The following is a 27,036-nucleotide window of genomic DNA, read 5'->3' as shown; positions in this document are numbered from 1 at the left end:
CATTATTTTTCATAATAGATTTTAAACAGCTGGTTTTAGCTCTTGAGGCATTTATGATGAGAAAGGGAGGCATATAACTGGGGAGTCCTATTTCTCCCGCCCACCATCTCTCTTCACCCACACTCCTTTCCTAGCAACAGCTCTTTCTTCATCTCTTGTGGCCCACGTCTTCCGTCCCACCTACACCAGCAGCAGCAAAATATGGGGGTGAGAGGGTGGCGGCAGGGTTGGGGGAGGTTGAGACACAGGAGGGGGATTGGGGGAAGAGCTTCAGGGAGGAGGCTGGTGAAGCACAAAAGGTTCTGACCTCCTTGGAACAAGAGGAAGCCCCAAGCACTGTGTCCAAGCTGGCTTAGCTTGGGAGGCTGCCAAGGAACTGAAGCAGAGAAGTTCCAGGTTAGAAGGGCAGGCAGCAAAGTGGTAGGGAGGTGGGGGTAGCTGAAGGGAGAACAGAACAGCGCAGTTTAGGGAAAGGTTTGTCAGCTAAGGGAAAACTATGCACGGTGTAGGTTACGGTGGAGTGCCAGTACTTGCACAGAGCATGGTTCTCCACTCTGGACAAACAACGCTGCAAAAGAGAAACTTGGGCCACATGTTCAGGGAATAGTAATAGTTCCTGAAGTTTAGAACTTGAGGGTGGAAGGGATCGTGTTTCTCAACCTTGACTGCATATTCAGTCACCTGAGGAGCTTAGGAAAATACTGATGCCTGGGTCACGTTCCAAGTCACTATTCATTGTGGGTGGGACCTATACATCAGTATTTTTGTCTTTATTAATTTATTGAGACAGGTCTCTGTCCCCCAGCCTGAAGTGCAGTGGCCCATTCATAGCTCACTGTAAGCCCAAATACCCGGTCTCAAGTGATCCTCCCACCTCAGCCTCCTGAGTAGCTAGGACCGCAGGTGCGTGTCACCACAACTGGCTAATTTTTAAATTTTTTGTAGGGATAGGGTCTCACTATATTGCCCAGGCTGGTCTCAAACTCCTAAGCTTGAGCTCAAGTGATCTACCCATCTCGGCCTCCCAGAATGCTGGGATTACAGGTGTGAGCCACCATGCCCGGCCTTAATTGTTTTCTAATCTTGCAAGTCTGCCTTTAAGCAGTGCAAGAGGTTGGAACAAAATAGCTGTTTGTTTTTGCTATCTTTCCTTCTCTAGATTCACTTCAGACATTTCGACTTTACTTTAAAGCAAATATTAAGGCCAGTTTTGAAGAGAGAGGAAAATTGCCAAACACTGCTCTCCAGAGTTGTACAAGGGAGGATGGGGTTGGACTCATGAGCCTCACTCTGTGTTATAGCACCAGCTGGTGGAGCCAGTGCCTTCTCTCCTGTGGCTCCCTCCCTGAATCACTGCCCAGCTGCCAGTCTTCTCCGTTTTTTGTTTTCCCTAAACAGCCCATCCATCCTCCTCATCCAGCTCTGCCAGCCCTGGTCCATCAGTGCAGACTGTAAGTTGGAATGTCATAATCATGTAACACACCTGCTTGAGGTCCAGAGTGGGGAGGTGAACCGTTCAAGGTCACATGGCAGTTTCCACAATTTCCCCTCCCCCATTTGGGTTGGACTTACTCCATGGCAAACATTTTGGGTTGGTCTGTGCCTGGGTTTCAGTCTCAGAGGGGCGACAAATTCTCTTTCTACCCAGAGCTGGGGTGTACCAGAGGCCTGACAAAGAACACAGCAGGATGGAATCTGAGGACACCAGAGGCCTGCAATGTGGGTGAGCCATCCTGGCTGCTCTTCATGACTTCAGCCAGTTTCAAGCTGGCAGAGTTCTTTTCAGAAAAAGTCCTAAGAGGGGAGGGTCCCTTTACTGCCAAGACTCTTCTGTTCTTCCCCTGACAAGTGACTGGCCCCACTCCCAGCTGCCAGCCTTGCCCGAATTTCCCGTTCTGGTGACTGACTGGGAGCTATCAGAGGCAAAGAAGGTGCATTTGAGTCATGTGCTCACAGCAGCTGCCGCCTTTTCCTATTCAGATCTTTCCTGGTTCCAAAGTTGAAAGTTTTAAAACAATTGGGAACATAGGTACTACTCGGCTCCCAAGAGGTGGGCACCTGGTGCTCTGGAGAGGAGGCCCAGTGGCCTTTTGCCTTCATCTGAAGCTGCCTTCTTTTCCAGGGTCTTGGTTGTGCTGTGAAAGGGAGGCACACATTTTCTTCCTTGCAAAGTTCCTGAGGTGACCTGTTCTATGGGCTTCAGACCCTTGTTGATTATGACTCGTTTTGCCTAAAGATTTGTGCAGTTAATGAGCTTGTGGCTGTTATGTGTAAATGGGTGTCCTATGCCCTCGTTACCTGACTAAAGAATTTGGTGATTACTTTTTTGTGCTTAGTAAGTCAAAAGTCTGACTTCCTACACCCTTTCATTTATTTAAGGGAGCTCTGGCTTTGAATTGTAAGAGAGACTGGTCTGGTCACTCTTAGGTTTATTTTTGGCAGTGACTAAATCTGAAATTTCATTCTTCCTTTTCTTTACTTTCCTTATATGAAAGCCAATTAATGGATTGTGGACAAAAGATCAAACTAATTGACCATCAGAAAGTGAAATTCAACATCTGCTTTCTTTTTGTAGAACAACATAGCTAAATATAAGGGGATGTTCTGTATTTAATTTTAATCTTAAAAATCATGTTCAGGTATAAATATATTACGTAATAGCAAGTAAGAACTTGGCTTTAAATATAAATCTTTCAAAATGCAAATTGAATTGTCAAGTTCTCATGCCTTTTAGTTAATATACTCACTACTCCCATTTCTGGACATCTGTGGTTCTGAACTTCTCATAGATCCTAGATTCTTAATGTTTGAGAAAAACACCATCATTGTACTTTGATACCCCACTCCTCTCAACCCCAGAATAAAAATACTGTGCTGGAGAAGAATTTGTTAATACTTATTAAGTATTCAGTAATGTTACTATTCTGTTCCAGAAGTTTATTAGCATTTAAAGCACTGCACTTGAAATATCTTTACACCCAGTGATCATTAAAGCATAATGAACTAAGGGATCTCTTAATGGTGTTGGTATCGAAGAATAGTATTCCCTATAAGAGCTGAAAGGTTCCTGCCTTTGGGTGACACTAACCACTGTGCAAACTTACGACATATCTCTGTGTGTAGAAGAACTAGTCCCCTACAAACCTCTATCAGACTGTAGGTACTATTTTTACTTAATCATTATTCAAGGACAGGATGTGTGGTTTCTACACATTTTAATTATTATATGACAAGATGATGGGGAACTGGATAAACACAGCCATATAAGACTACTTAGTTTTTCCCTGCCTACTTACACCCTAAGTATTCAGAATGTTATTTATACACACACACACACACACAGAGGTCATGTCAAATGAAAAGTCAGAAGAAAGCAGGTCATTTCAATATTTTTTATTTGAGTGTGAAACCATTCATATCTTGCACAACTGTACAGATAAAACTATTTCCATTTTAGCTGTAGACACAATTATCACACTGAGTGGTGTGATCAAAGATTTTATTTACAGAACAATTGCTAAAACATCCGATGTCGTATTTCCATTTATTTCTTACCCATAGGGTAATAGGTCCACCATAATTGCTTGGTGCATTTTATAATACAGAAAGAAAACCTATATTAATCTCTAACAAACCTCACAAATTACTACAAATCTGACAGAAAAATGCCTACAAAAAAATTCTCCAAAAGTACAATACATTTTTATTTCCACACATACACAGTATAGTATAGGCTCAAAGGCACAGCTTTGAATTTTTTTCTATCAAAGTGTCGGATATTATTATAGTTTTATGAAGGAACCATGAAAGTCATTTTCACACTTGGTGCTTGGTAAGTTAAAGTTTGTTCCATCCAGTTTCACAAAGTTAACACAGCAGAGCTGAGTGTGATACTCAATGCCATAAATCCACATTCTCATAGAACTTAAAAAAAAAAAAAAAAACCTTCCTGCCTTTTGCTGACACTAGCCATTGTGCAAACTTAAGACAAATCCTTGTATGTAGAAGAACCAGTCTCCTACAAACCTCAATCAACTTAAGGCAATACAGAACAGACCTCTTCCTTCCCTCAAGACAGTGCTTACATTCCAAGACAATGCAGGTACTGTGACAGATGTGGGTTATGACAGAAAATCTAGAGTTTCCAGATAGCTCCCCATTTAGCCCTGGTGCTCCAGGAAGCAGTGATGATACCACCAGGAAGAAGGGATGTGCAGAACACGTCTGAGGGCTGTTCCCTGTACAGTACGATGACAGACAGATGGCAAGGTGAATGCTCTTGGCAAATTATGTGCCCATCCAAGAACACAAACCAGATTCTGTCTCCAGTATCCATCCTTCAAGACTAAAGAGATTTTGTCAACAGGAAAATCAGTAGCTTACTAGAAGTGGTTGCCAACACAAAGCAAAGTCATGGAACAGAGGGAAAAGGCACAGAATGGCCTGCCCGAGATAGTGCTCTATAGAAACAGTCAAGTCTGGCTTGGCTACAGAAACCCAATCCCGCTGACTTTTAGTAAGTCCTGTTTCTGAACTAAAGTTTATTCATCCCACATTGAATCCCATCCTCATGTTCATTAGGAAAATGGACACTTAGGAATAGCCCATGAGTTACAATGTATAGAGATAAAGTCTTCTGGGGGATGGGTGTTGGGTTTATTATTATTAATAATTATTATTAATATTAAATATGGATGCCTATGATAGCAGTCATTTAGCCCATCCTGTAGAGGCCTCTCCGTTGATGTAAGCAAAGCCAGGAAAGTGTTGCATGTGCTCATACTCAGAATTCCTGCGCGTTGTCAGGGGTGTATACATGTCACTAGAGTTTCCGTACCTCGTGGAATGCACAGACGGGCTTGTGTAGCACGTGTTGGCGGAGGGCACCTCTGGCCAGCGGGGAGTGACTGGGGTAGGATGCAGTCTGGGAGTACTGCTCATCAAACAAGGTTCCATCCGGGAAGTGGGGCTATTAAAAGGGTACTTGTTGAGGGGAAAGAAATTCCACAAAGTAAAAATTAGCTTGAAGTTGCATATACACAATATCAGTCATGTTTATAGTTTAAGTTAAATTTCTTAAGATGCTATTAATGAGAGCTGATGGAGAGGAATCACTGAACTTCTGCAAGATTGAATCTTGGTCTTAGGGAAGTCAACAGGAGAAATGCAAAAGATTTCATAGCCTGAGTTGGGCTGGTGTTTACTCATGCGGTTATACTGGCTTTCTGTTCCTAATCTGCAATATCTTGGGAAGTCAAACCCAAAATGAGAAACAGCCACACCAGGAATACAGAAAAGTGTGTGTTTGTCACACGCACAAATACACTAGTAACTGCATGTCCAGATAAATAAATATGGATGTACAGATGGATGGTAGTGAGTTTTATTGTTAGTTATGGAGATGTGATAGGTCCTAGTCCATCAACCCAAGAGCATAACACTGCCAAGTAAAATACAATGACGTTATTAAAAAATAACATTTTACAGTTGAATTCAATTATAAACTTCAGCCTAAAAGCAGGCTTTTGAAGAGGAAGCAAGTCAACAATTTCAAAGGTTATTATTAGTGCCTATCATTTAGAGAATGTCTTTCTTTTTGGCTCACATTTGCTGAACTCCTGGAAGATACACGAATAGGAATTGGACTTGGTGTGAATGTGGAGGAACGAGTCAAGAGAAACCAATTGAGAGCGGCGGGGAGGGGAGCTTTTGTGCAGGTCAGAGGAACAGGTGTTAGTAGCTACAAGAAGAGGGGAAGTAGTTCTAGAAAGGATTAGGAGTAAGAGAAGTGCTTCTGAAGTGCTTCTTCTTTTACATTCTTTTCTGTTACCAAGACAGCTATGCAAATAAGCCCGGGTTAGTAGGATCAGAGGGGAGGAAGGAGAGGAGCTATGGGCTCCCTTTGAGAGCTCCCAGTCTGCAGGCCAGTCAGCACAAAGATTTCTTTGCTGTGCTGAGGGATACCCCACCAAGGACAGGAGCCAATCAACAAGGATGGCCAGAGCAGCGAGGAGGAAAGTGTGTGAATGTATGAATTCTTCTGCTCCCCATCTGTCTTCCCTGACAGTTGGAAAGTGGAGCCCCAGGAGATTAGGTGGGAGGCTGCCTCCTATGAGGGAGACAGACAGGCTGAAGCCTAGACAGCAGGGAGAAGGGGCTATGACAACAATGGCTGCTCCCTGGAGTCTAGGTGGCTACAGGGAACTGCTCTTCCTCTGTGAGTGAGAGCCTAAGGGGAGCTGGGGCAGGTGCTTAGGCCTGAAGCATGCAAAGAGAACCAGCAATTCAGAGGTCAAGAAAGAGGGATCCTAATTCGAGTAGCGAGGGACTTTTCCCCCTACATAGGATGGCATGCCTTACATAGCAAGAGTACAGCCACTTCACAACCAAAAGAACAGTTAGAAAAGACGGAGAAGGGCGTAGGTGGTGTCTGGGAACTCAAGGGAGAAGGCACCAAGGGCTGTTGCCAAGGAGACCATGGACAGCACGCCAAGGCTTTCCTAATCCCAAATCAGATCAGAAACACTGGCACATACCCCTGTGCTCTGCATCATGGGAACCTGCAGGATGCTGTTTGTGTGGCAGCAGTGGTGGACTCTCAGGTCTGCACAGTGGGATTCTAGCACAGGAACTGCTCTAAATCCCAGTGAGACCATAGTAAGATTGGGCCCTGTCCCAAAAAACCAAGATCCCAGGTGTATTAAACAGATAACATTAGGAACTATTACTACAAAACGATCCTTTTTCAGAAAGGTTGCTTGCCCCACCTGATCTCTCAAGTGAACTCCTGGGTGTCACCTCACCTCCTGGTGCTCTTCTTGGCACAGAGGCCTCCCTTCTGGTCCCATGGCATGCCAAGCTGGTTCCAACTCAGGGAATTCTGTCCTACCTGTTCCTTCTGCCTAGAACCTTCTCTACCACCCCTACCCCGGCTCCTGCCATACCTGCCATTTTGTCATTCTTTCTATCTCAGCTTAAATGTCACCTCCTCAGAGAGACTTTTCTGGAATCCTATCTCAAGAACCTAAATACCCCAGCCTGTGCCTCTTGGGCCGGGGCCTTACCATCCTGCCTGGCAGCTAGCTAGGTCTTTCTTTTGGCTTATATTCATATACTCCTGATGGGGCTTTGCTGTGTTCAACACCATGTGCCCAACATCTGGCATGGTGCCTAGCACCTAGCAGGTGCTAAATAATAGTTAGCAAATGAACATTGGGACATTACTACTAGAACAAATTTTAGGAATCCTGGGATCCAACCCCATGTTGTACAGATGAGAAAGCCAGGCCCCATGAGATCACGTGTCCTGCCCAAAGTCACACAGCAAGCTAGTGGAAGAGCTGGCATAGAAACCCAGTTGGGGAGCATGCTTTCCCCACATTGATATGACCGTCCCAAAGGAGGCTGACCTGCCACTGCCAAGTTACCCAGGAGCAGGAGAGCACTCCCTTTTTGGAGGCCAGCCCATTAGACTTTAATCTCTCTGCTGCTCTTCCTTCTCTAAGCTCCCTCTTCCCCGACAGAGCTCTGGGGCCTTAGAATTCTCACCTGGCCTCAGCTTGCTGGTTCCAACAGAGGCCGCCTTGCCTTGGCTCGTGTAAGTAAAATGTCACAGAATGGACTTGGGCTCTTTCCCACAGAACCCGAGAGTGTGGCTTTTGTGCCTAGTCAAGGACCCTCGACACAGCTGTGCTCAGAAGTTGTGTCATACACTCAAAAGAGTAATTGCCTGGAAATGAGACTGGCTCAAAATATCTCTAATGTGACAATAAAATTCTGTTACCACAGAATCCAGCATGGAAAATTCTGTCCTGTTAGGTCAGCTAATTGCAAATGAGTCAGTGACTCGTTTTCCCTGTAGTGAAGAGACCATTGAAAGGCCAGTTAGCTGAAGTGCTCACTGCCTTGGCTTGGTCATTAACATGACCAATGAAGCTTCTATTTAGTCTGGTGGGAGTGGCAGAGGCTGGCCCATGGCACCCGCCTCACCTCTCACACTTTACATCCGGTTTAATGCAGGGTCCTTAAGCATGCTGGGCACAAACTCCGGGGTCCAGAGATCTCTGCTGGAATAAGGCACTTTTTGTTGAGGGCCCGTAACAGGAAGTTACCATTCTCTGGATTAAATCATATGCTGTTGCTACTGATTTTAAAAAGGACATAAGTCACCAGTTTACCACCCCTTGAGAGGAGGGTATGAGGGGTGCCTGTGTGCACGTGTGTGTGCCTGCACACACAGTCCAACGTTCATCAGATGCCTATGGCATAAGCCCATCTCAGCTACGATTGACTCTTGGTCTCTTTGGAACCATATTAGGAAGATCTATTTTGAGAAGTGACTCTCCACACCAAGGGCTGACTTTCCTACACATGGAGAGGGAAGAAAGAGCCCTTTATTCCTGACCCCTTACCAAATGAGCTGCTACTTGAACAAGGGGTGAAAGGTGGTCCAGTCAGGAGCACAAACTGTTTTCCTATGAAAGGCAGCTCTCACTGCACCAAAGTACTGCCAGAGGGCTCACCCCTAGCCTCTTAGCCTCTTCTCTTAGCCTCTTCTGGAGAAGGATGTAGTTCCCAAAAATTCTTTGTCAGACAGTCCACATCTGCTGAGCTTTTTTTTTTTTTTTTTTTTTTTTTTTTTTTTTTTTTTTGAGACAGAGTCTTGCCCTGTCACCCAGCCTGGAGTGCAGTGGGGTGATCTCAGCTCACTGCACCTGTGCCTCCCAGGCTTAAGTGATCCTCCCACCTGAGCCTCCCAAGTAGCTGGGACTACAGGTGTGTGCTACCACTCTCAGATAATTTTTAAATTTTTTGTGGAGATGAGGTCTCACTACATTGCCCAGGCTGATCTCGAACTTCTGGGCTCAAACGGCCCCCCTACTGGAATTCCTGGGCTCCCAGCCTCCCAGAGTGCTGGGATTACAAGTGTGAGCCACCATCCCCCTGCTGCTGAGGTTTTAAAGTCAGGATTAGTTAAGTTATTACATGTGAAACACTTAGAACTCCTGTGTAGTAAGTTTTCAAAATGTGTCAGCTGTTATTAATGTTATTTTTAGAATCATAGGGTCATGGTCCATTAATGGTAGGAAGAGCCTTAGTGACTAACCATCTGGTTCTACCTCTGGTTTTACAGGTGAAATAATTAAGGTCAAGAGAAGGGAAATGATCTACTGCAATCACACAGCAACTTAGTACCAGTCATTCATTCGTTTCATTGACAAGTATTTACTGAGCACTCACTGAGGGCCAAGCTTGGTGCTAGGCCATGGGAATATAATGGGGAGAGAAAAAGGACTTGGTGCTTGCTTTCACAGAGCTAGTACAGTGAGGGAGACAGATCTTAATTATAAAATTACCCTAAATATGATAACTGTGGTGTTACAAAGGATAATAATAAAATGTGTTAACTATGAGCCAGGCCCTGTTCTGACCTTTACTAACTCACTTGACCCTCACTACAACCCTATGAAATAGATACCATAATTATCCTCATTTTTCAGATGAGAAAATTGAGGCACAGGGCTAATTGGAGGCAAAGCTGGGATTTGAACCCAAGGAGCCTGGCTCTACAGTCAGAGATCTTACAACACTATCATTGATTGATTTTTTTTTTTTTCTTTTTGGCCCAAGACGCCAACCCGAAGTACAGTGCCCTAAGCAAACGTTGTAGCACCCAGTGGTCCTGGGTTGGTTTGGGCCAGACTGCTGGAGATTCTGTGAGAGGCAGTAATTAGCTGATAAGGCTTGGCCTCTGCCTTTCAGATGATAAATAAGGGACAGCTTTCCAGTCTAAGTGTGATCAAATGGCTTTTGAGCTCAAGGGCCCCAGTTCCACTATGGCTGCTTGACAGGGTAGAGGTTCTATGAACATGTATTGAATGAGGCTCAGAAAGATTTTGTAGCTATGTACTTGGTCTGGTTTATTTTCTCCTTTCGGTTGGACCTGGGAATGGGGAACCTGGAAAGAGGCAGCTTACTTTGATGTGAACAAGTGCAGCACAGTTGCAATGTTTTTCCAAAATAATTCAAACCTTACACTGTGAAACCTCATTCATCTGGACTAAGTCAGAAGTTATAAGAATCTAAGCAGGGCTGGGAGGCTTACCTTTGTATTACCCAGGAAGAAAGTATGTATTATACAAATAAGTAGTGTAAATAAAGGCATACACATATTCTATTTTGAAAACAAATGACTTAAAATTATTTTGAGCATAGAAATGCTGGGACCCCTATAATTACTGTGCTTCACAGATGTATCAGCCCTCTAAGGAAACCTAGCTGGCATTGATTTGCAGTAGTTTCAGTTACTTTTGTGCTGATGACCAATTGCATTTCTCCAACCATATTGCATACTTGCAATTTTTCTTCCAATTCAGACTGTCCTTTTCCCTGGTGAGTCTGACGTAGTGAATTGTGATATTCAGTTACTCAGAATTGGAACAGCTTGACCTCTGCTCTGAAAAGCTAAAACTAATTAGCCCTGCAGTGGATTTTCTCTATGCTCAACCTTAAACCAAAAAACCAATAAAGGAAAGAAATAAGGTTATCTTGGGGTGTGTGCTTCTCTTTGGCAACTTGAAACTTACTGAGAATAGCAGCAGTAACCTCTTGAATTTACCTTCCACTCTCCAAAACAGTAGTATTCAGTACCACTGGTTTAGCATTGGGATTGAGAGCTAGAGGATTTGCATTTGAGTCTGCTTTGTCCCTTACTGGATGCATGGCCTGGGGCGCATTACCTTCTGAGGCAGTCTACTTATCTTTAAAAACAGTGAAAAGGCTAGGTGCAGTGGTTCACACCTGTAGCCCTAGCACTTTGGGAGGCTGAGGCAGGAGGATCACTTGAGCCCAGGAGTTTGAGACATGCCTGGTCAACATGGCAAGACTTTGTCTCTACAAGAACACAAAAATCAGCTGGGCTTGGTGGCATGCGCCTATAGTCCCAGGTACTAGGGAGACTGAGGTGGGAGGATCACTTGAGCCCCGAAGGTGGAGGTTGCAGTAAGCCAAGATTGCACAGCTGCACTCCAGCCTGGGTGACAGAGTGAGATCCTATCTCCAAAAATGCCTTCTTCCCAAGGTTGTTACGGCAATTAAGTGAGTCTGTATATTTAAATATGCCTAGAACAGTGCTCTGAATAAATGTTAATGAAAACAAAACAAAGGATACTTTGTCTTTAGACAGTACCTTCCCCCAGAGAGGTACCCCGTTTTGAACACTGACCTCACTCATCAACCTAGGTAGAGACCGATGTAATAAATTTCTCTCCACCCTATTTTACATGTGGAGACTAAGGCATAAACCACGAAGTGTGGAGTGTGTGTGTTGAGGGCAGTGTCAGAGGCACTTGTCTAAGAGTCACAGGGCATGGTGGCGAAGAGCCTGGCCTAGGACCCTTTGGACTCTCACACCTTGTCTGGATTAAAAGGGCCCTTCCATGGGCTTTCGCGTGTCCTTGGGCCATTCTATTAAGACCAGCTATTAAATGACAGTGTTCCAGTTGGGGACTGTTGTGGCTTCCAGAGCAGGACCTCATGGGCCTTGAGGAGACCTTGGCTTCTTTTTATGGCAATGGCTTTAAAAATATCACCCCAGAAAACCAGCTTCTGCCATTTCATGAGGGGGAATGAGGAAGTGAAGAAGGAGGGAAGACAATGTCCAGAGTTGTGGCTTGATGATGCTGTCTCCCACTGGAGCATAAGCTCTACCAAAGCAGGCATGCTCTGTCTCCTTCTCACTGTGCTCCCAGTGGCTAGTGCAGTGCTTGCACATAGTAGTTACCCAGGAGCCATTTGAGAAATGAATGAATGAATGAGATGCTTGGAGTGTGTGGAGTGATTTAGGCTGTTGCAGCCGTTCTCAGTCATGCAGTGGATCACAGTGAGGAGCACAGAGTGCTCCCAAGAGAGGGAGCTCCTAAGGAGCTGGCATCTCTGTATGATGCAGTTGGAAACCTATAATGAATGCCCCAGGTGATGATTTAGTGGAATCAACTTCTTGGCTTGTCTGGGGATTAAACCAGGGCTCCCCTTGGTACTGCAGATGGAAATCAAAACAAACACCTGTTTGCCCAGAGTGCCATGTGTTGTGGATACGTTCTCCTTGGTGCCCTCCTTCAGAGACGAGTCTGTGTGCTAACAGCTGATGTAATTACAGCCTCCACGCTAGCGTCAGTCCTGCCATCTCATTCCTAAACTTCTACAAGTGCTTTGGAGCAGAGCCCCCTGCCTCCACCAGCCCCCCTTCTTGGTTCATTCTGTGGGGACCCTGAGAGCTCTCTTTGTTAATCATAGCTCTGATCTTACCACTCCCTAGCTTCCTGTGCCTGCAGAATAGAGTGAGCATGCTCAGCACACCGTACTATTGTTCATGCTGACGCCACCTCCCATGTACTCATCTGCTCAGTGTACACTTAGTGAATGCCTGCATCTGAGAGGCGGCAGGGGGTGGTGCCTGAGAGCCTGGACAGGAGTCACAGCTCCTGGGTTCAACTCCTCAGGCAGGTTACTGTGAGTCTCACTTCCTTTTCTGCAGGGGTTATCCAAGGGATGTGGAGAGTGCTCAGCGCAGAGCCTGGCATATAGCACGTGTTCAGGAGAAGGTAGCTCCTCTTTTTATAGGTGCCAAGTGCTGTGACTTGAGGATACTGGACTTAATCTTTGCCTTCAGGGAGCTTAGGGTCTCTGTGCGTGTCAAACAGGAAAGTTGGTGATGATAACAGGGTGTGAGAAATGCTACTGAGAGAGGAAACCCAGGGAGTGGCACCTAATAAGGTCCTGGAGGAAGCAAGGGGGTACTTTCAGGAATGCCACAGAGACAGCAAGATGCTTGTCATGAATGCCCAGCAGAAGAAACTGGGGAAGAGACACCCAGCCCGAGGAAACAATATCTACAAAGACACGGAGGAACTCGGCACATCCGAGACAACCACATGAGGGCTGGCATGGCTGGGGGGAGGGAGGGAGTTGGTGAGTAGGCCAAAAAGGTAACGAGTCTTAAGAGACATACTAAGGAATTGAACTTGACCTGGAAAGCGATGACGTGCCAAAGACAGCTAAAGTATCATGGTCAGTTGGGTTTTTTCCGAAAGACTCCTCTAGCTGCAGTGTCGGGGATGAACCAGAGATGGGGCACTTTTTAGAGGCATAGAGATCATCAGGAAGGCTTCTGTCTTCATCTAGGTTGGATATGATAAAGGCCTGAGCTGAGACGAGCACAGAGGGCATACAGAGATACTTAGGACGCAGAGTGGAACTGGCAACCAGTCGGATCAGAGCCAATGCACAGGAAAGTGTTAGACAGATAGAGTGTCCAGCGGTGGTTTTCCAAATGCAGCCAGGTGCCATGGCCTGTCCATTCCCCACAGACCACGGAGGGCTGGTTTGGCTTATTAGACAGTGCGGAGCCCAAGGAGATATAGGGCCTGAGAGTGATTTGAAAAGGGATCCATTTCAGGAGGATTCTTCCGCTTAAGATTACGTGTGTGGGCTGGATGAAAAGAGCAGACACGGGACACCACGAGACCAGTTAGAATGATGTTGAGAGACCAGTCCTGACAAGACTCCATGAGGGTCTGCACCAGGAGAGTGGTGATGGGAAAGGAGACCCAAGGCCCAGGGTGAGGGTAGCTGCCCGAAAAAGGGCAGCAGACATGCGGCCGATTAGATCTTGGCATGAAGAAGTCAAAGAGAGGATAGAATGAAAAACAAACTGTTTAGCAACCAGGCATGTGAGAGCAAATGGAGCATGAACGCTGGCCGAGCACCCACTGTGGGCCAGCCATTGGAGGCCAGAAATGACGCTGATGAAAAGACTGTCCTCTCCTTGGGGACATACATGCTGCACACACAGCATGCATAACAGTTTACGAACTGTGTTAACCAGATTTGGCACCAAGTATACCAAGGTCTGGGCAAGAAACCAGGACCACTGACTCACCTGTGCAGAGCTCCTGTGGTAAGGGGCATAGTGGAGTGGCCCGGAGATGGCTGTGTCATGAGGGAGGGCCGGATACTGGCTCTGCATGGGGTGAGGATGCTGGTTGCCATAGCTCCCATAGTTATAGCTTCCCGTGTATCTAAAATGCATCAAGCACATTGAATAGTGTGAGTAATAGCAAGAACAGATCAGTTTGACAACTTTTTAAAAACCTCATCTATGTTTTTCCTTTTTCTTTTTTTCTCTCTTTTCTTCCCCCTTCACCCCCCAACCCCATTTTTCATTCTTTCGTCTTTCTTTTTGTTTTTTTTTGAATCAGAGTCTCATTCTGTTGCCCAGGCTGGAATGCAGTGGCATGATCTTGGCTTACTGCAACCTCCGCCTCCTGGGTTCAAATGATTCTCCTGCCTCAGCCTCCTGAGTAGCTGGGATTACAGGTGTGCGCCACCATGCCCGGCTAATTTTTGTATTTTTAGTAGAGATGGGGTTTCACCATGTTGACCAGGCTGGTCTCAAATTCCTGACATCAGGTGATCCACCCACCTTGGCCTCCCAAAGTGCTGGGATTACAGGCATGAGCTATCGCGTCTGGCCTCTTCCTTTTGATTCTTACCATTTCCACTTTTGTGGCCTTGTTATGGTTAACTTAAAACCCCAGGCTGATTTTCCTACTCCCTCAACACCTAGAACATACCTCCCTTCCCCCAGCCAGCGTTCAGAGATGAAATCTAGCCCTGAGCCAAACATCATTAGTGATGGAAACCTCTACTCCTGCTGTGTTTAAAAGCCCTGTTGTATCCTGGAATCAAATAGGGATAACAAAAAAGAAACCACTGTGAGATTTATGTTTTTATATCACTCAGGCCTCTGCTTCCACATCATGGGGAAGGATATAGTGGGTTCTGTAAGCTGTCTCCTGGGGGGATAACACCATGGCATGGTCAAACAGGCATCAAAGACCCCGGTTCTAAGCCAGACTCCACCATTTTCTAGCTGTGACTTTCACGACCCTGTTTCTCACATCCATAAAAATACTGTGCACGGTCATTCTGAGGATCATATGTGTGAACACACTCTATAAACCAGAAAGTCCTGTGTAGACATAGCCTATTATTATCACTGTTCTTCTTAGTAACATCTTTATAGCAAAGATGCTGACCTATGACCATGTGAGTATTTTTTCTGCTATTTCTGCTGAATCAAAAATCTCTCTGAAATAGGGTTTTCAGAGTCTATTCTAAATGTGTGGAAATACTCTCAAAGGCCTCCTGAGAAAATAATGGCTGCCCGATTGACTGCTTGGGAGCACTTGAACCTATGGAAAAGTACACCAACATCCAGGCCTGTGCACACTGTCAGGTCACCGCTGTGCTGCACTATGCTGGGCCAACTGTGGAAGGGACCTGAGAGGTCCTCCCCCTCCTCCTCTCATGTACCCCACAACTGGTCTGTTGGAACCTGGCCTGGGAGTGGTCAGGCCCACTGCACCACATGGTAGGATCTCTCTCTCTTTCTTTTTTTTTTTTTTTTTTTTTTTGAGATGGAGTATTGCTCTATTCTCCAGGCTGGAATGCAGTGGTGCGATCTCAGCTTACTGCAACCTCCGCCTCCTGAGTTCAAGCAATTATCCTGCCTCAGTCTCCTGAATAGCTGGGGCTACAGGCGCCTGCCACCACGCCCATCTAATTTTTCTTTTTTTGTTTTTTTGAGATGGAGTCTCCCTCTGTCGCCAGGCTGGAGTGCAGTGGTGCAATTTCGGCTCACTGCAATCTCTGCCTCCTGGGTTCAAGCGATTCTCCTGCCTCAGCCTCCTGAGTAGCTGGGACTATAGGCGCGTGCCACTACATCCAGCTAATTTTTGTATTTTCAGTAGAGATGGGGTTTCACCATGTTGGCCAGGATGATTTCGATCTCCTGACCTCGTGATCCACCCGCCTCGGCCTCCCAAAGTGCTGGGATTACAGGCACGAGCCACCGCGCCTGGCCCATTTTTGTATTTTTAGTAGGGAGACAGGGTTTCATCATGTTGGCCAGTCTGGTCTCAAACTCTTGACCACAAGTGATCCACCCACCTTGGCCTCCCAAAGTGCTGGGATTACAGGTATGAGCCACTGTGCCCAGTCAGGATCTCTTTTTAATATCCTAAGTGCTTTTCAGATCACTGCTCATTAGACATTGAAAGGTTAGTGTCTTTTGATAAAGACAATGCATAATGGCAAAGAACTACGAGGATTCAAGTAACACTTTTGTATGGATTTGTAGTTCATTCATCACAGCAACATCACTCCACACATTTGAAAAATATATACGTATGGGCAAAACAAATGATGCATCTTTCCAGGGCATAAAGCACCGCTAGAACCTATGGGGAATCCCCTGAACCTCATGAATAACTGCAGCCCTAAAGGGACCTCCAGCCCTCAGGTGAGGAAGCCCTTCTCTAAGTGGAATCATAAAAGACTTGAACCTAAGATGGCGCTCTGTAAGTCTGCAATTTGTACAAAGAGCCAGCCAGGAGAACTGCTGAAAGGGGTTTTCAGCTGAGGCGTTAAAGGAGTGAAGAGGGAGGAACACAGGCTTTGGAGTCAGATATGTGCTCAGTTAGGTCCTACCATGTGCCAGCTGTGTGACCTTGGGGAACTGAAGAGAACCAAGTTTCAATTTCCTCATCTAAAATGGGGTCACTAACACCTTCTTACCTACCTACCTACCCTGGTTGTTGTGGGGATTACACAATACAGTGCTCACGATATTGTGGGAACTCAGCAAAGGGTAGCACCCTTCCTGTTCTTTAAGAAAATAGCTGTTAAGGAAACCCCTCTTTAGATCTTTTTTTTTTTTTTTTTTGAGACGGAGTCTCGCTCTGTCACCCAGGCTGGAGTTCAGTGGTGCAATCTCGGCTCACTGCAACCTCTGCCTCTCAGGTTCAAGCAATTCTCCCACCTCAGCCTCCCAAGTAGCAGGGATTATAGGTGTACGCCACCATGTCTGGCTAATTTTTGTAGTTTTAGTAGAGACAGGGTTTCACCACGTTGGCCAGGCTGGTCTCGAACTCCTGACTTAAAGGCCCACCTCGGCCTCCCAAAGTGCTGGGATTATAGGGTGTGAGCTGCTGCACCCATCCTCTTTAGATCAAATTTTAAAAGTCCAGCAGCATCCCTGGAAAGTTACCTACCCATGTTCCTCTCTGTGGGGATAAACTGGTATCCTGTGTGTGACGGAGGAAGAAGGCACATGAGTGTTCCTCATACAGGGCAGCTGTTGGGAGTTCTCAGCTGGGGACCCAGCAGCCGTCGTCACTGTGTATGTGAGAGACCACGTGTATGACTGCATTGCTCCTGCAGAGACAAATTAAGACGTCTCGATCATTAACAGTTCTCACATCCCTTGTTCTTCCTTACTTTAGTGGCTTCCCTTTGTTCTTAAGTTGAAGGCCAAAATCTTTACAAGACATGTATCTCTGACTCTGCTGAGCTCACCAGAGGCATCCCCCATCCCCCGTCTTTGTTTTATCTGGTCCAGCCACATTATCTTTCATCGTCTCCAGAGCACCACAGTTCCCAGCACCTCGGGGCCTTTGCACATGTTTCTGCTGCCTTATTACCCACTCATTCTTCCTCTCACAGTCCAAAAAGCTGTCGTCTTCCTAATCCCAGACTAGGCCAGATCCCTCACTGTACTGTAGGCCTAAGTGGTACCTACTGCAATTTGTAATCCTACACCCATTAGTGAATGTGATTTGATTAATGGTCCCCTCACCAGACAGAAAGCACCAAGAGGGTAGGGGCCTGGCCAGGATTTTGGCCACCAGTGGATTCCCAGTGCTTAGTACAAAGCCTGGCCGCCAAAGGACTCGATAAAAATTTTAGAAGGGAGAAAAGGGAAGGGAAAGATAAGAAGAAAGGAAGGGAGGGCCAGAAGGAAAAGGAAAGCCTGGGGAAATACAGCCTAGATAGGCACTGCCAATTAACTTTTCAGTGCTTAACTCAACAGGTATTAAGGATCCAACAAATTGCTTTAAGCAAACATAAGTAGATTATTGGGATCTGCCAGCTCAGGTCTTTTTGAAGATTATTAGACAGTGGCCTGGACAGTGACCTATTCTATACAAATTATGAATTCCCTTTGTCTATTTTTTAATTTAATTGGATACCTTGAAAGTGCTAAAGACTGGGGGATAAAAACTTGACAAAATTAAATGCTTAATATTTTATGAGATGGTTAGTTTTTTGTTTTTTGGTTTTTTTGAAACAAGGTCTTACTCTGTCACCCATGCTGGAGTGCAATGACATGATCATGGCCCTCACTGCAGCCTTGACCTCCTGGGCTCAAGAGATCCGTCCACCTCAGCCTCCCAAGTAGTTGGAACTACAGGTATGTACCATCATGCCCAGCGAATTTTTAAATTTTTTTTTTTTTTTTTTTTTGAGACGGAGTCTTGCTCTGTCTCCTAGGCTGGAGTGCAGTGGCACAATCTCAGCGCAGTGCAACCTCTGCCTCCTGGGTTCAAGCGATTCTCCTGCCTCAGCCTCCTGAGTAGCTGGGATTACAGGCGCACACCACCACACCTGGCTAATTTTTGTATTTGTAGTAGAGACAGGGTTTTGCCATGTTGGTCAGGCTGGTCTCGAACTCCTGACCTCATGATCCGCCCGCCTCAGCCTCCCAAAGTGCTGGGATTATAGGCATGAGCCACCGTGCCCGGCCTTGAAATTTTTTATAGACACAGGGTCTCACTATGTTGCCCAGGCTGGTCTTAACTCCGGGTCTCAAGTGATCCTCCCACCTCAGCCTCCCAAAGTGCTAGGATTAGAGGCATGAGCCACCACTCCTAGCCTAGAATTTTTTTTTAATGATAATTTAATAAATCATTAACAGCAATATTAAACTCATCAGACAACTTAATTTCTGATAAATTTTAAAATATGTTAATATGGTGGAAATAATCAAGCTTGTTTCAGAAGGCGGAGGGAATGGGATCCAACATCCCCCTTTAGGTACATGGAAAACTGAAGAATTTAAGGGAGGACATTTTTAAGGTGAAGTAAAAGAGAAAATTTGATCTCCCGTTCTGTATTTTCTTCAGTAGACCATTTCTATCTAAAAATTCCTCTGGGAAGATAAAGGAAAGGTTTTCATTTTAAAAATTAGTCCATTCCATCCCAGGGACTTTGCAAATAGCATATGAGAGGAGCTGCATTGACATGGAGTAGTGGGAGGAAGCAGTCGGTGGATCAGCACAGTGCCAGTTATGTGACAGAGACTAGGTAAGGAATACCCTTGAAGAAATGTGGAAACGGTATCCTATTTTAAATACCTTGGCTTATTGTTAAAAGAACCCTTTGGTGAGCCCTTTCATAAATTGAAGAATCTTTTGGAATGCAAATAATGTACTTTGTTGTAATGAGGCAAAGATTTATTCCAAGAGTATGAAAGAAGACACCATTATTGAGCATCTCTTACAGACCATGCAGTGTGCTGAGTGCTTGTCACACACCCTTAAAAGAACATTATCCCCCATTTTATAGGTAAGGAAACTGAAGGTTAAATCCAAAAGAATTTAAGGGAGTGTATAGCAATATAAAAGATTCGAGACAATAAAATGGAAGTGGGAATGAAAGAAGAAAGAAAAGCAGAATTGGAGGCAAAAAGTGCAGTCGGAATGAGGTGAAACATGCCGCCCAAATTCTTCCTATATGTGAATTTTAAACTTAGATACGAGTTTTCCAGGAGCCGGTGCTCCTGGAAACCTGAATAGTTAGGAGCACTAAGATTGACGATTGCTCGGGAGTATACTGTCCTCCATATTCAGAGCAAACAGAAATATCTTTAACTATGAACTGTTCAACAATGTCCTCAACACCCTTACAATGGACTTCATCTTAATTCTAAGGATGGTTCCTTTTGTCAACACTAACTGCAGGCTAATGGCATCACACAAAAGTCCAGTTCAAGGAAACTTAGAATGTTAAATAACTTGCCCAAGGTCCTGGAGTGGGTGGGTGGTTCAGTCGGGCTCCGAACCCAGACACTTTCTGCCACACACTTTCTACTCTCTACTGTCATGTCTCTTTGCTCTGGGTTCTGGTTCTGCCAGGTGCTAGCTGTAAGATATTGGGCAAGCCTGTTAAACTTTATGAGCTTCTGTTTCATCATCTTTAAAACAGGAGTAATCATATCTATCTTGCAGGACTGTTGTGAGAGTTAACTGAGATAATATATGTCAGAGATCTTGGCATGTTGTAGGCTTTTAATGGTATTCAAGCACTCTTCATTACGAATTCAGGTATTCTTACATGAAAACTTCTTAAAATAGATATTTCTGTATATCTCATTTCAGACCCCAAGGAAGAAAGGCAAGTTTCTTGGGTGAGATTCTATTACCAGTGATGAAACATTTGAATAGCAACGGTAATTTGGCCAATTACAGCAAATTTCCTAACATGTTTTTCTATAAAATTACTAGTGTCCTTACTCACCAGCACAGCTGAAAGTACCCCTTCCTGCTTTGCACATCTACTCCATATTCTTCCCCCAAAAGATAATGACTTTAGCAGGCTTGATTTGTAAGGCTTGATAATGATTTGTCAGGCTTGATTTATAAGTACAAGAAAATGGGAAGGGAAGATCCCCAAAATGATCACGATTTAGATGACTGGATTATGCATAATTGCCCTCCTCTATGTTTTGAACTTCATGTGAAATTATATTACTGTTATAGTTTTTAAAAAGTCATGTTTATTAAAATGGATTATCATTAGTGGTGGGATTGAGGAGAGTTTTAAAATGTTCTCCCTTATTTTACTTATCTGTATTTTTCTGTAATGAATGTGTATTGCCTCTGTAAAAAGAAAAATATGAATACATTAAACAAAGTTTAGAATTGGAAATGGAATCGGAGAGGGTGGGCAGTTTGGGAGAACAATGAACCAGCCCCAACAAGCGAGTAATTAACCCTTAAAGCCTCTGGGACCTCAGGGGAGCACAGCGAGGTCAGTGGATATTTAAATGGGACAGCCAAGGAAACCAAAGAATTTTTTTTTCCAAGCAGTGGGAAGAAGTCATGATAATAGCCATCACCTGAGAGAATGCAACAGAAGTTACTTTTGTGTGAGCCCCTGGAGCACAGCAACTGTTCCTTATTCATCTCTGTATCCCCAACAGAGGGTGTGCCAAATAGTAGGTGTTCAGTAAATTTTCATTCCATTGAATTTGTTGTTGAAGGAGTAAATGCTGCTAGAAATAGACGTTATCAAACAAAAAGCTAGTGGAACTCTTGGAAAAATGGGCTCCTGTGGTCTGGGGAACAAAACCCCTAAATGGCCATGTGCCAGCAATCTAACACATCCACTCAGGCAGGCTTAAGCAGATTAACACCTACTGGCTTGGGTGAGAAACCCTTTTTGCCTGGGGAGCAGAAAAGAACACCCCTTGAATTCCCTTTCCTACCAGTGAGACCTCCAGTGAGAATTGCTGCTGCTTCTTTTTTAAGGAAGCTAATAAAAGAAAATCTGTGCAGCTTACAGTTTGTGCTTAGTTTTTAAGACAAGTCTAATGCTTTTTATTTGTCGGTAAAACAATAGCAAATCTTCCCTATTTGTTCAATTCCTATATTTTTCTCTTATTCTCCCCTCCCCTCCTCACATTTCTATTTATTTAAAGGTCTGAGGATAGCGGTGGAAGCCCCTGATATTTGAGAATCCTGTAAAGATCCCAAGAGAAGCAGTTGTTGGTCACCTTACAGTATTGAAACTGCCACAGGGGAACATTTTCTTCCCCTCCCATCCCCAACAAAACACTCTTCTTCCCCAAGGTTGCTTTGTTTTGGAACAGGTTTTAAGCACAGGACAGGAAGGGTGCTCGGAATATAATAGACAGTCAGTAATGATTTGTCAAATAAATGAATTAATGATCATCTAACATAAACCAGATCTCATGCTCATTTCCTTTTATACATTGACCCAGTCTTCACAACAACCTTTTGATGTAGGTAGTATTACCTCCTTTTTCAGGTGAGAAAATTGAGGCCCAAGAGGTTAAATGACTTGCTCAGGTAAGTGGCAGAGTTGGGATTTGAATGTGAGTCTGCCCAACCCCAAACCCTTTCCATAGCAGTGTTTCTTACACTTGAATGTGTATTTGAATCATTGGAGATCTTGTTAAAAATGCAGATTCTGATTCAGTAGGTTGGGAGTGAGGCCTTTATATCAGACTTCTAAATGATGAATGTGGTTGGTCGGTGAACCACACTTTGAGTAACAAGGCTCTATAACATACTGCCTCGTGTCACACATCCTGTATGTTAAGAGCCATTAAAAATCCAAGTTGGCCAGGCGCAGTGTCTCATGCCTATAATCCCAGCACTTTGGGAGCCTGAGGTGAGCTGATTTCTTGAGCCCAGGAGTTTGAGATCAGCCTGGGCAACATGGTAAAACCCTGTTTCTACAGAAAATACAAAAGCTGGATGTGGTGGTGTGCGCTTGTAGTTTCAGCTATTTGGGAAGCTGAGGTGGTAGGTTCCCTTAAGCTTGGGAGGTAGAGGCTGCAGTGAGCTGTGCTCACACCACTACACTCCAGGCTGGGCAACAGAGTGAGACCCTGTTTCAAAAGCAACAACAACAACAAGAAACCCAGAAGCTTTGAGATTCTGCTACAGACTTGTGAAAATTTAGAGTGCTTCCCAAGCTACCTGGCTGTACCCTTTTTTTCAGATCTTGGACTGAATCCTTTAACCCAGGGGTCACCAACCCCAGGGCCAGTACCGGTCCATGGCCTGTTAGGAGCTGGGCCGCACAAGAGGTGAGTGGTAGGCAAGCAAGCGTTACTGCCTGAGCTCTGCCTCCTATCAGATCAGAAGCAGCATTCGATTGTCATAGGAGTGTGGACCCTCTGAACTGCACATGCAAGGGATCTAGGTTGCACGCTCCTTATGAGAGTCTAATGCCTGGTGATCTGAGGTGGAACAGTTTCATCCTGAAACCATCGCCCCCACCACTTCCCTAGTCCATAGAAAAATTGTCTTCCACAAAACCGGTCCCTGGTGCCAAAAAGGTTGGGGACCACAGTTTTAACCTTTTCCTTAGGAGGATTCTGTGAACCATCACAGATGTTGCTCAAGTTTTAAGCTAACCTATGCCTTTTGTTTGTAAGCTCATTTAAGTGTGTCAAGATTCTAGAGCTGCTCTGCCCTATCCTATAGCCACTCGTGGCTATTGAAATTTAAATGAATTAAAACTAAATACGATTAAAAATTCAGTTTCTTAGTTCCACTAGCCACATTTGAAGTGCTTAGTAGCCACAGGTGGCTAAGGGCTACTGTTTTGGATAGCTAAGATAGAAATAATTTCCATCTCATCACAGAAATTTCTATTTGGACAATGTTGCTTAACAGTATTTGCTATTAAACAAGCATTTCCTGTAATCTTCATGACTGAGACAGGGAAAGAAGACTATATATTGATATTTACCTATATCTCTAGGTATGCCATTGGCTATCTTTTTTTTTTTTTTTTGAGACAGAGTCTCACTCTGTCACATCGGCTAGAGTGCCAGGGGCGCGATCTTGGCTCACTGCAACCTCCGTCATTGGTTATCATCTATCCTTAAGACAGCTGTGTTTAAAGAGACCACCTATTGAAGCTGGAAACCTCACCTGTTTGAGTTACACTTTACCAATAGTTCCGTGGTCAAAATCTGATTGACAGAACTGACCAGGGGCAGCAAATGAATCAGTTCCTTCTTATGTTGCTGCATAATCTAGCCTCTGCCTAGCTCTGCAACTTCCTCTCCTGCCACTGTCTTCCTTACTTATTATATATACATTTGTCAGTTCCCACTACTTCAAGCTCTTTGCTGCCTGAGGCCTGCGCACGTGCTTTTCCCCATCGCATAGAAAGTTCTTTTTCCCTCCCCAACCTCTATGTAGCTGGCTCCTTGTAAAACTTCAGGTCTCAGATAAATGTCACCTCATCAGAGAGGCATTCTCTGACCACCAACTAAGATGGGTCCCCACTTTATACTTTTTAATAGCACACTAATATTTTTACACATAACACTTTGACCATTTGAAATTGCACCTTTACCTGGCAGTTTACTTCTGTATTGACTCTTACCCACTAGAATGTAAGTACCATGCAGGCAGTGACTATGACTCCTTTTTTTCACTTCTGTACTCCCAGGACTTGGTACAAATTAGACACGAAATATATATTTGTTGAATGAATGAACAATGAATGAATGAGGGAGCCCAAAGTCCCAGCAGCAAGCTAAGATTTGATTTTGTGATCCAAAAAAAAAAAGAGTCGATTAATCTATTTTCAATCCCAGCTTTTTTTTTCGTGATTCCATTACTTTAAAGAAAAAGCAGCAGCAGGGACGAAAGAAGGAGGAATTCACTAGCAGTGACAACTCTGAGGTCCTGTAATGAGTCATCGCAGACTCTGTGACGGAGCTGAAGTGTCCATCTTATCCCACTCGGTTTAGCTGCCCTCAGAATAACTGGGCTTTTGTTATTTGGAAAGACTAAGGATCAGTTATCTTTGTTACATCCTCGACTGATGTAGAGAAAATGCAGCTGGGCAGGCCAGATGTTCTACAGTTAGGGCCATTTATGAGGAATTCGCTTTTATTTCATTAAGTATCCTAGTATCTCAGTGATTTAATTTGCTGGTTTTGTGTTGCAGGGAACCCATGGTGGGAAGTTGAAAACATGAGTTTAATAGTTAACTTTTATTGTCATTGCTGAAGGAGGGAATACTTAAAATGACATCATAAATGAGGTTTTAGAACCCTTTGGTGGCCTGATGGGACAGGGTAGGAGCTTAACGTTTTTCTTTAGATGACATGAAAGAATTGCAGCCCAATGTCATGTTAAATAGACTGATCAGTTTGGCACTGTCTGCCATGCTTCCGAGGAGGAAAGGAGCCAGTTTTCCTTAAAGAAAGTTAAGGTTTCTAAACTTTGCCAGGTCATGAGGGAGGGTAGCAAGCCTACAAATTTGGGGGAGAAAGTGAACAGACAGGCTAGATTTTACCTTGCGGAAATCTGTTGGAATGGAATCCTTTAACCAGCCTCTTATCATGACATTGCCGTAAACCCAACCAAAATTGGCCATATATCAGGTTTAATTTTAGGTAGCCGAAATTTATTTCATTTCCCTTTCTTTGCCCATTAAAAAAAATCAATTAATAAGTACAATCTTAGTAAAATATATTTAGAAACATGGATATGGAACTAGACGTAGATACAGATAAGCAGAGTGACTGTTTTCCTAGTGAGTCATAACTCATTATCTGTACTACCTTGTGTTCCCTAGTCCTTGTATCAGAGGATGCCAAAAGGTTATGCGCAATGAATTAATTTTAGCTTTGTGCCACCAAGCACACATGATACCGTTCCTTTTTCACAGCGGAAAAATGGAGAAGTGTCCATCCAAAGTGGGACATTTGTTTGTGAAAGAGTCCCAGGTACTTGATTGGCCTTAATTCTCAACAAGTCAAACCTGGTAATATTTACATTGTCTGATCAGCGATAAGCTGGAAACCCAACAAAATAACTGGGTCACATAACATTTCACGTATTAATAAGATTTTAATAAAATTTTAAAGCTAACATTTGTTTCATTTAATTTTCCTCACCTTTATTTCTTTCTTCCTGGTTTTGGTCCTTTTTATGAAATTGATTTTCCTCTATTTATTATAAACTGCTTCAAAACTTTTTGGAAAGTAGATGGGATATAAATCAAGCGATAATTTTTAAATAGAAATAAAAATTAACTGGGCATGAAAACCATGTGCTGAGTTGACTTTTTTAAAAAAAAGAAACATGGCAAATACATTTTACAAGATTTACATAATTTTTTTACAATTTACACTATTGTTCAATGAAAATTTGTACAAATTCCAAATGTAAGAAGCCTACCATAATAGATTTCCTAATATTTAGCTTTCTGTCATGGGTAAATAATTTGTGCTTTATAATATAATGTGCCTATACAATCATACATGTTGTTAGGAAATTAGGTTTCTTTTCTCCAAGACCATGACCTACATTACATGCCCAGATCCAGTATAATTTAGCAATGGAGTATTTCAAAAGTGGTACTTGAGAAAAATATCATACATAGTCTTATATAGGATGACATTTTTAATGCCCCCTGGAGATATCTGAGAACAAAGCTGGAATGTGCCAAAATCTTCAAAGCTTGAAATCATCTGAAGAGAACCTGTTTCACATTTGTATTTCTAAGAAGCTACTTTTATGGCTCTTGAACACATTGCACAGAAATATCTGAAGACATTTATGATATTCCTGTGGCCTTGTCTATCACACCTGCCATACTTTGAGGCCTCCACATTGCTTCGAAGAAAGCCAGGCACACTCACTAGCTGGATGAGAACTATGAGAAGATCCTAGACATGTTTCCTTCACACTCTTCCCTCCCATCCCTTATTCCCTTAGAGTGTGTCTCCTTATTTGAAATGTTGATACACTTTGAGAAATGTTTCATCCAAATGGTTTCTGCTTCACAATGCAGAACTGTATTATTTGTATAATTTCCCTGTTTATTTCAGAAGTAAGGATGTTATCACTAGCAGACTCATGTGTGTCTCCCTGGTGGTGACAGGGATATTTGGGTAAACGGCTCTTTCTTTAGGGAGAAAGGAGACTGGGGATGGTTGCCCAATAATCCCAGTCTTTGAAGAACTCCTCAGACCTGCGTGAAGAGCTGTGAACGGTACTTGAATTCTCTTTCCTTTTAATGTTCAGTGAACAAAGTCATTCTTTTCACTACACTTACTTTTTCTGAGCCTTCTAAGCAGGAACTACAACAACCCACTATGGAAAGAAAATGGGAGGGAGGTGGGAGCCTGATCACTTTCTTCCTCCTCAAAGCAGAAAACAAAATACAGTTTGAGGCGCATCTATATAAACAAATGTGGTGATCTCACATCTAAATTTCCACAGAAGAGGGCTCTCTAGCTGTGTACCCAAAGTGAAATCAAAGCTTGATCTAATGCCATTTATCAACAACCCAACTTTTCAATACTTTGAAGAATCCAATTTCCTTAGCTGTCCCTGACAGAGGGCCACTGAG

The 27,036-nt window shown here is 43.9% G+C and overlaps 1 protein-coding gene across 2 annotated transcripts in view; it reads right to left on the bottom strand.

Moving 5' to 3' along the window:
* Nucleotides 1-3,399: 3,399 nt before the first annotated feature.
* RFX4 (regulatory factor X4) overlaps nt 3,400-27,036 on the bottom strand; it is a 179,358-nt gene continuing 155,721 nt past the window's right edge. The window contains 3 exon segments of one of the 2 annotated variants that reach the window (NM_001261061.1): nt 3,400-4,983; nt 13,940-14,078; nt 17,115-17,277. In NM_001261061.1, the coding sequence (NP_001247990.1) occupies nt 4,711-4,983; nt 13,940-14,078; nt 17,115-17,277 (575 nt within the window). In that variant the 3' untranslated portion in view covers nt 3,400-4,710. 2 annotated transcript variants of the gene reach the window in all.

This window comes from Macaca mulatta, chromosome 11, assembly GCF_049350105.2.
Source record: "Macaca mulatta isolate MMU2019108-1 chromosome 11, T2T-MMU8v2.0, whole genome shotgun sequence".
In the NCBI taxonomy this organism is placed as follows: Eukaryota; Metazoa; Chordata; class Mammalia; order Primates; family Cercopithecidae; genus Macaca; species Macaca mulatta.
This window is presented reverse-complemented; position numbering and strand designations above follow the sequence as displayed.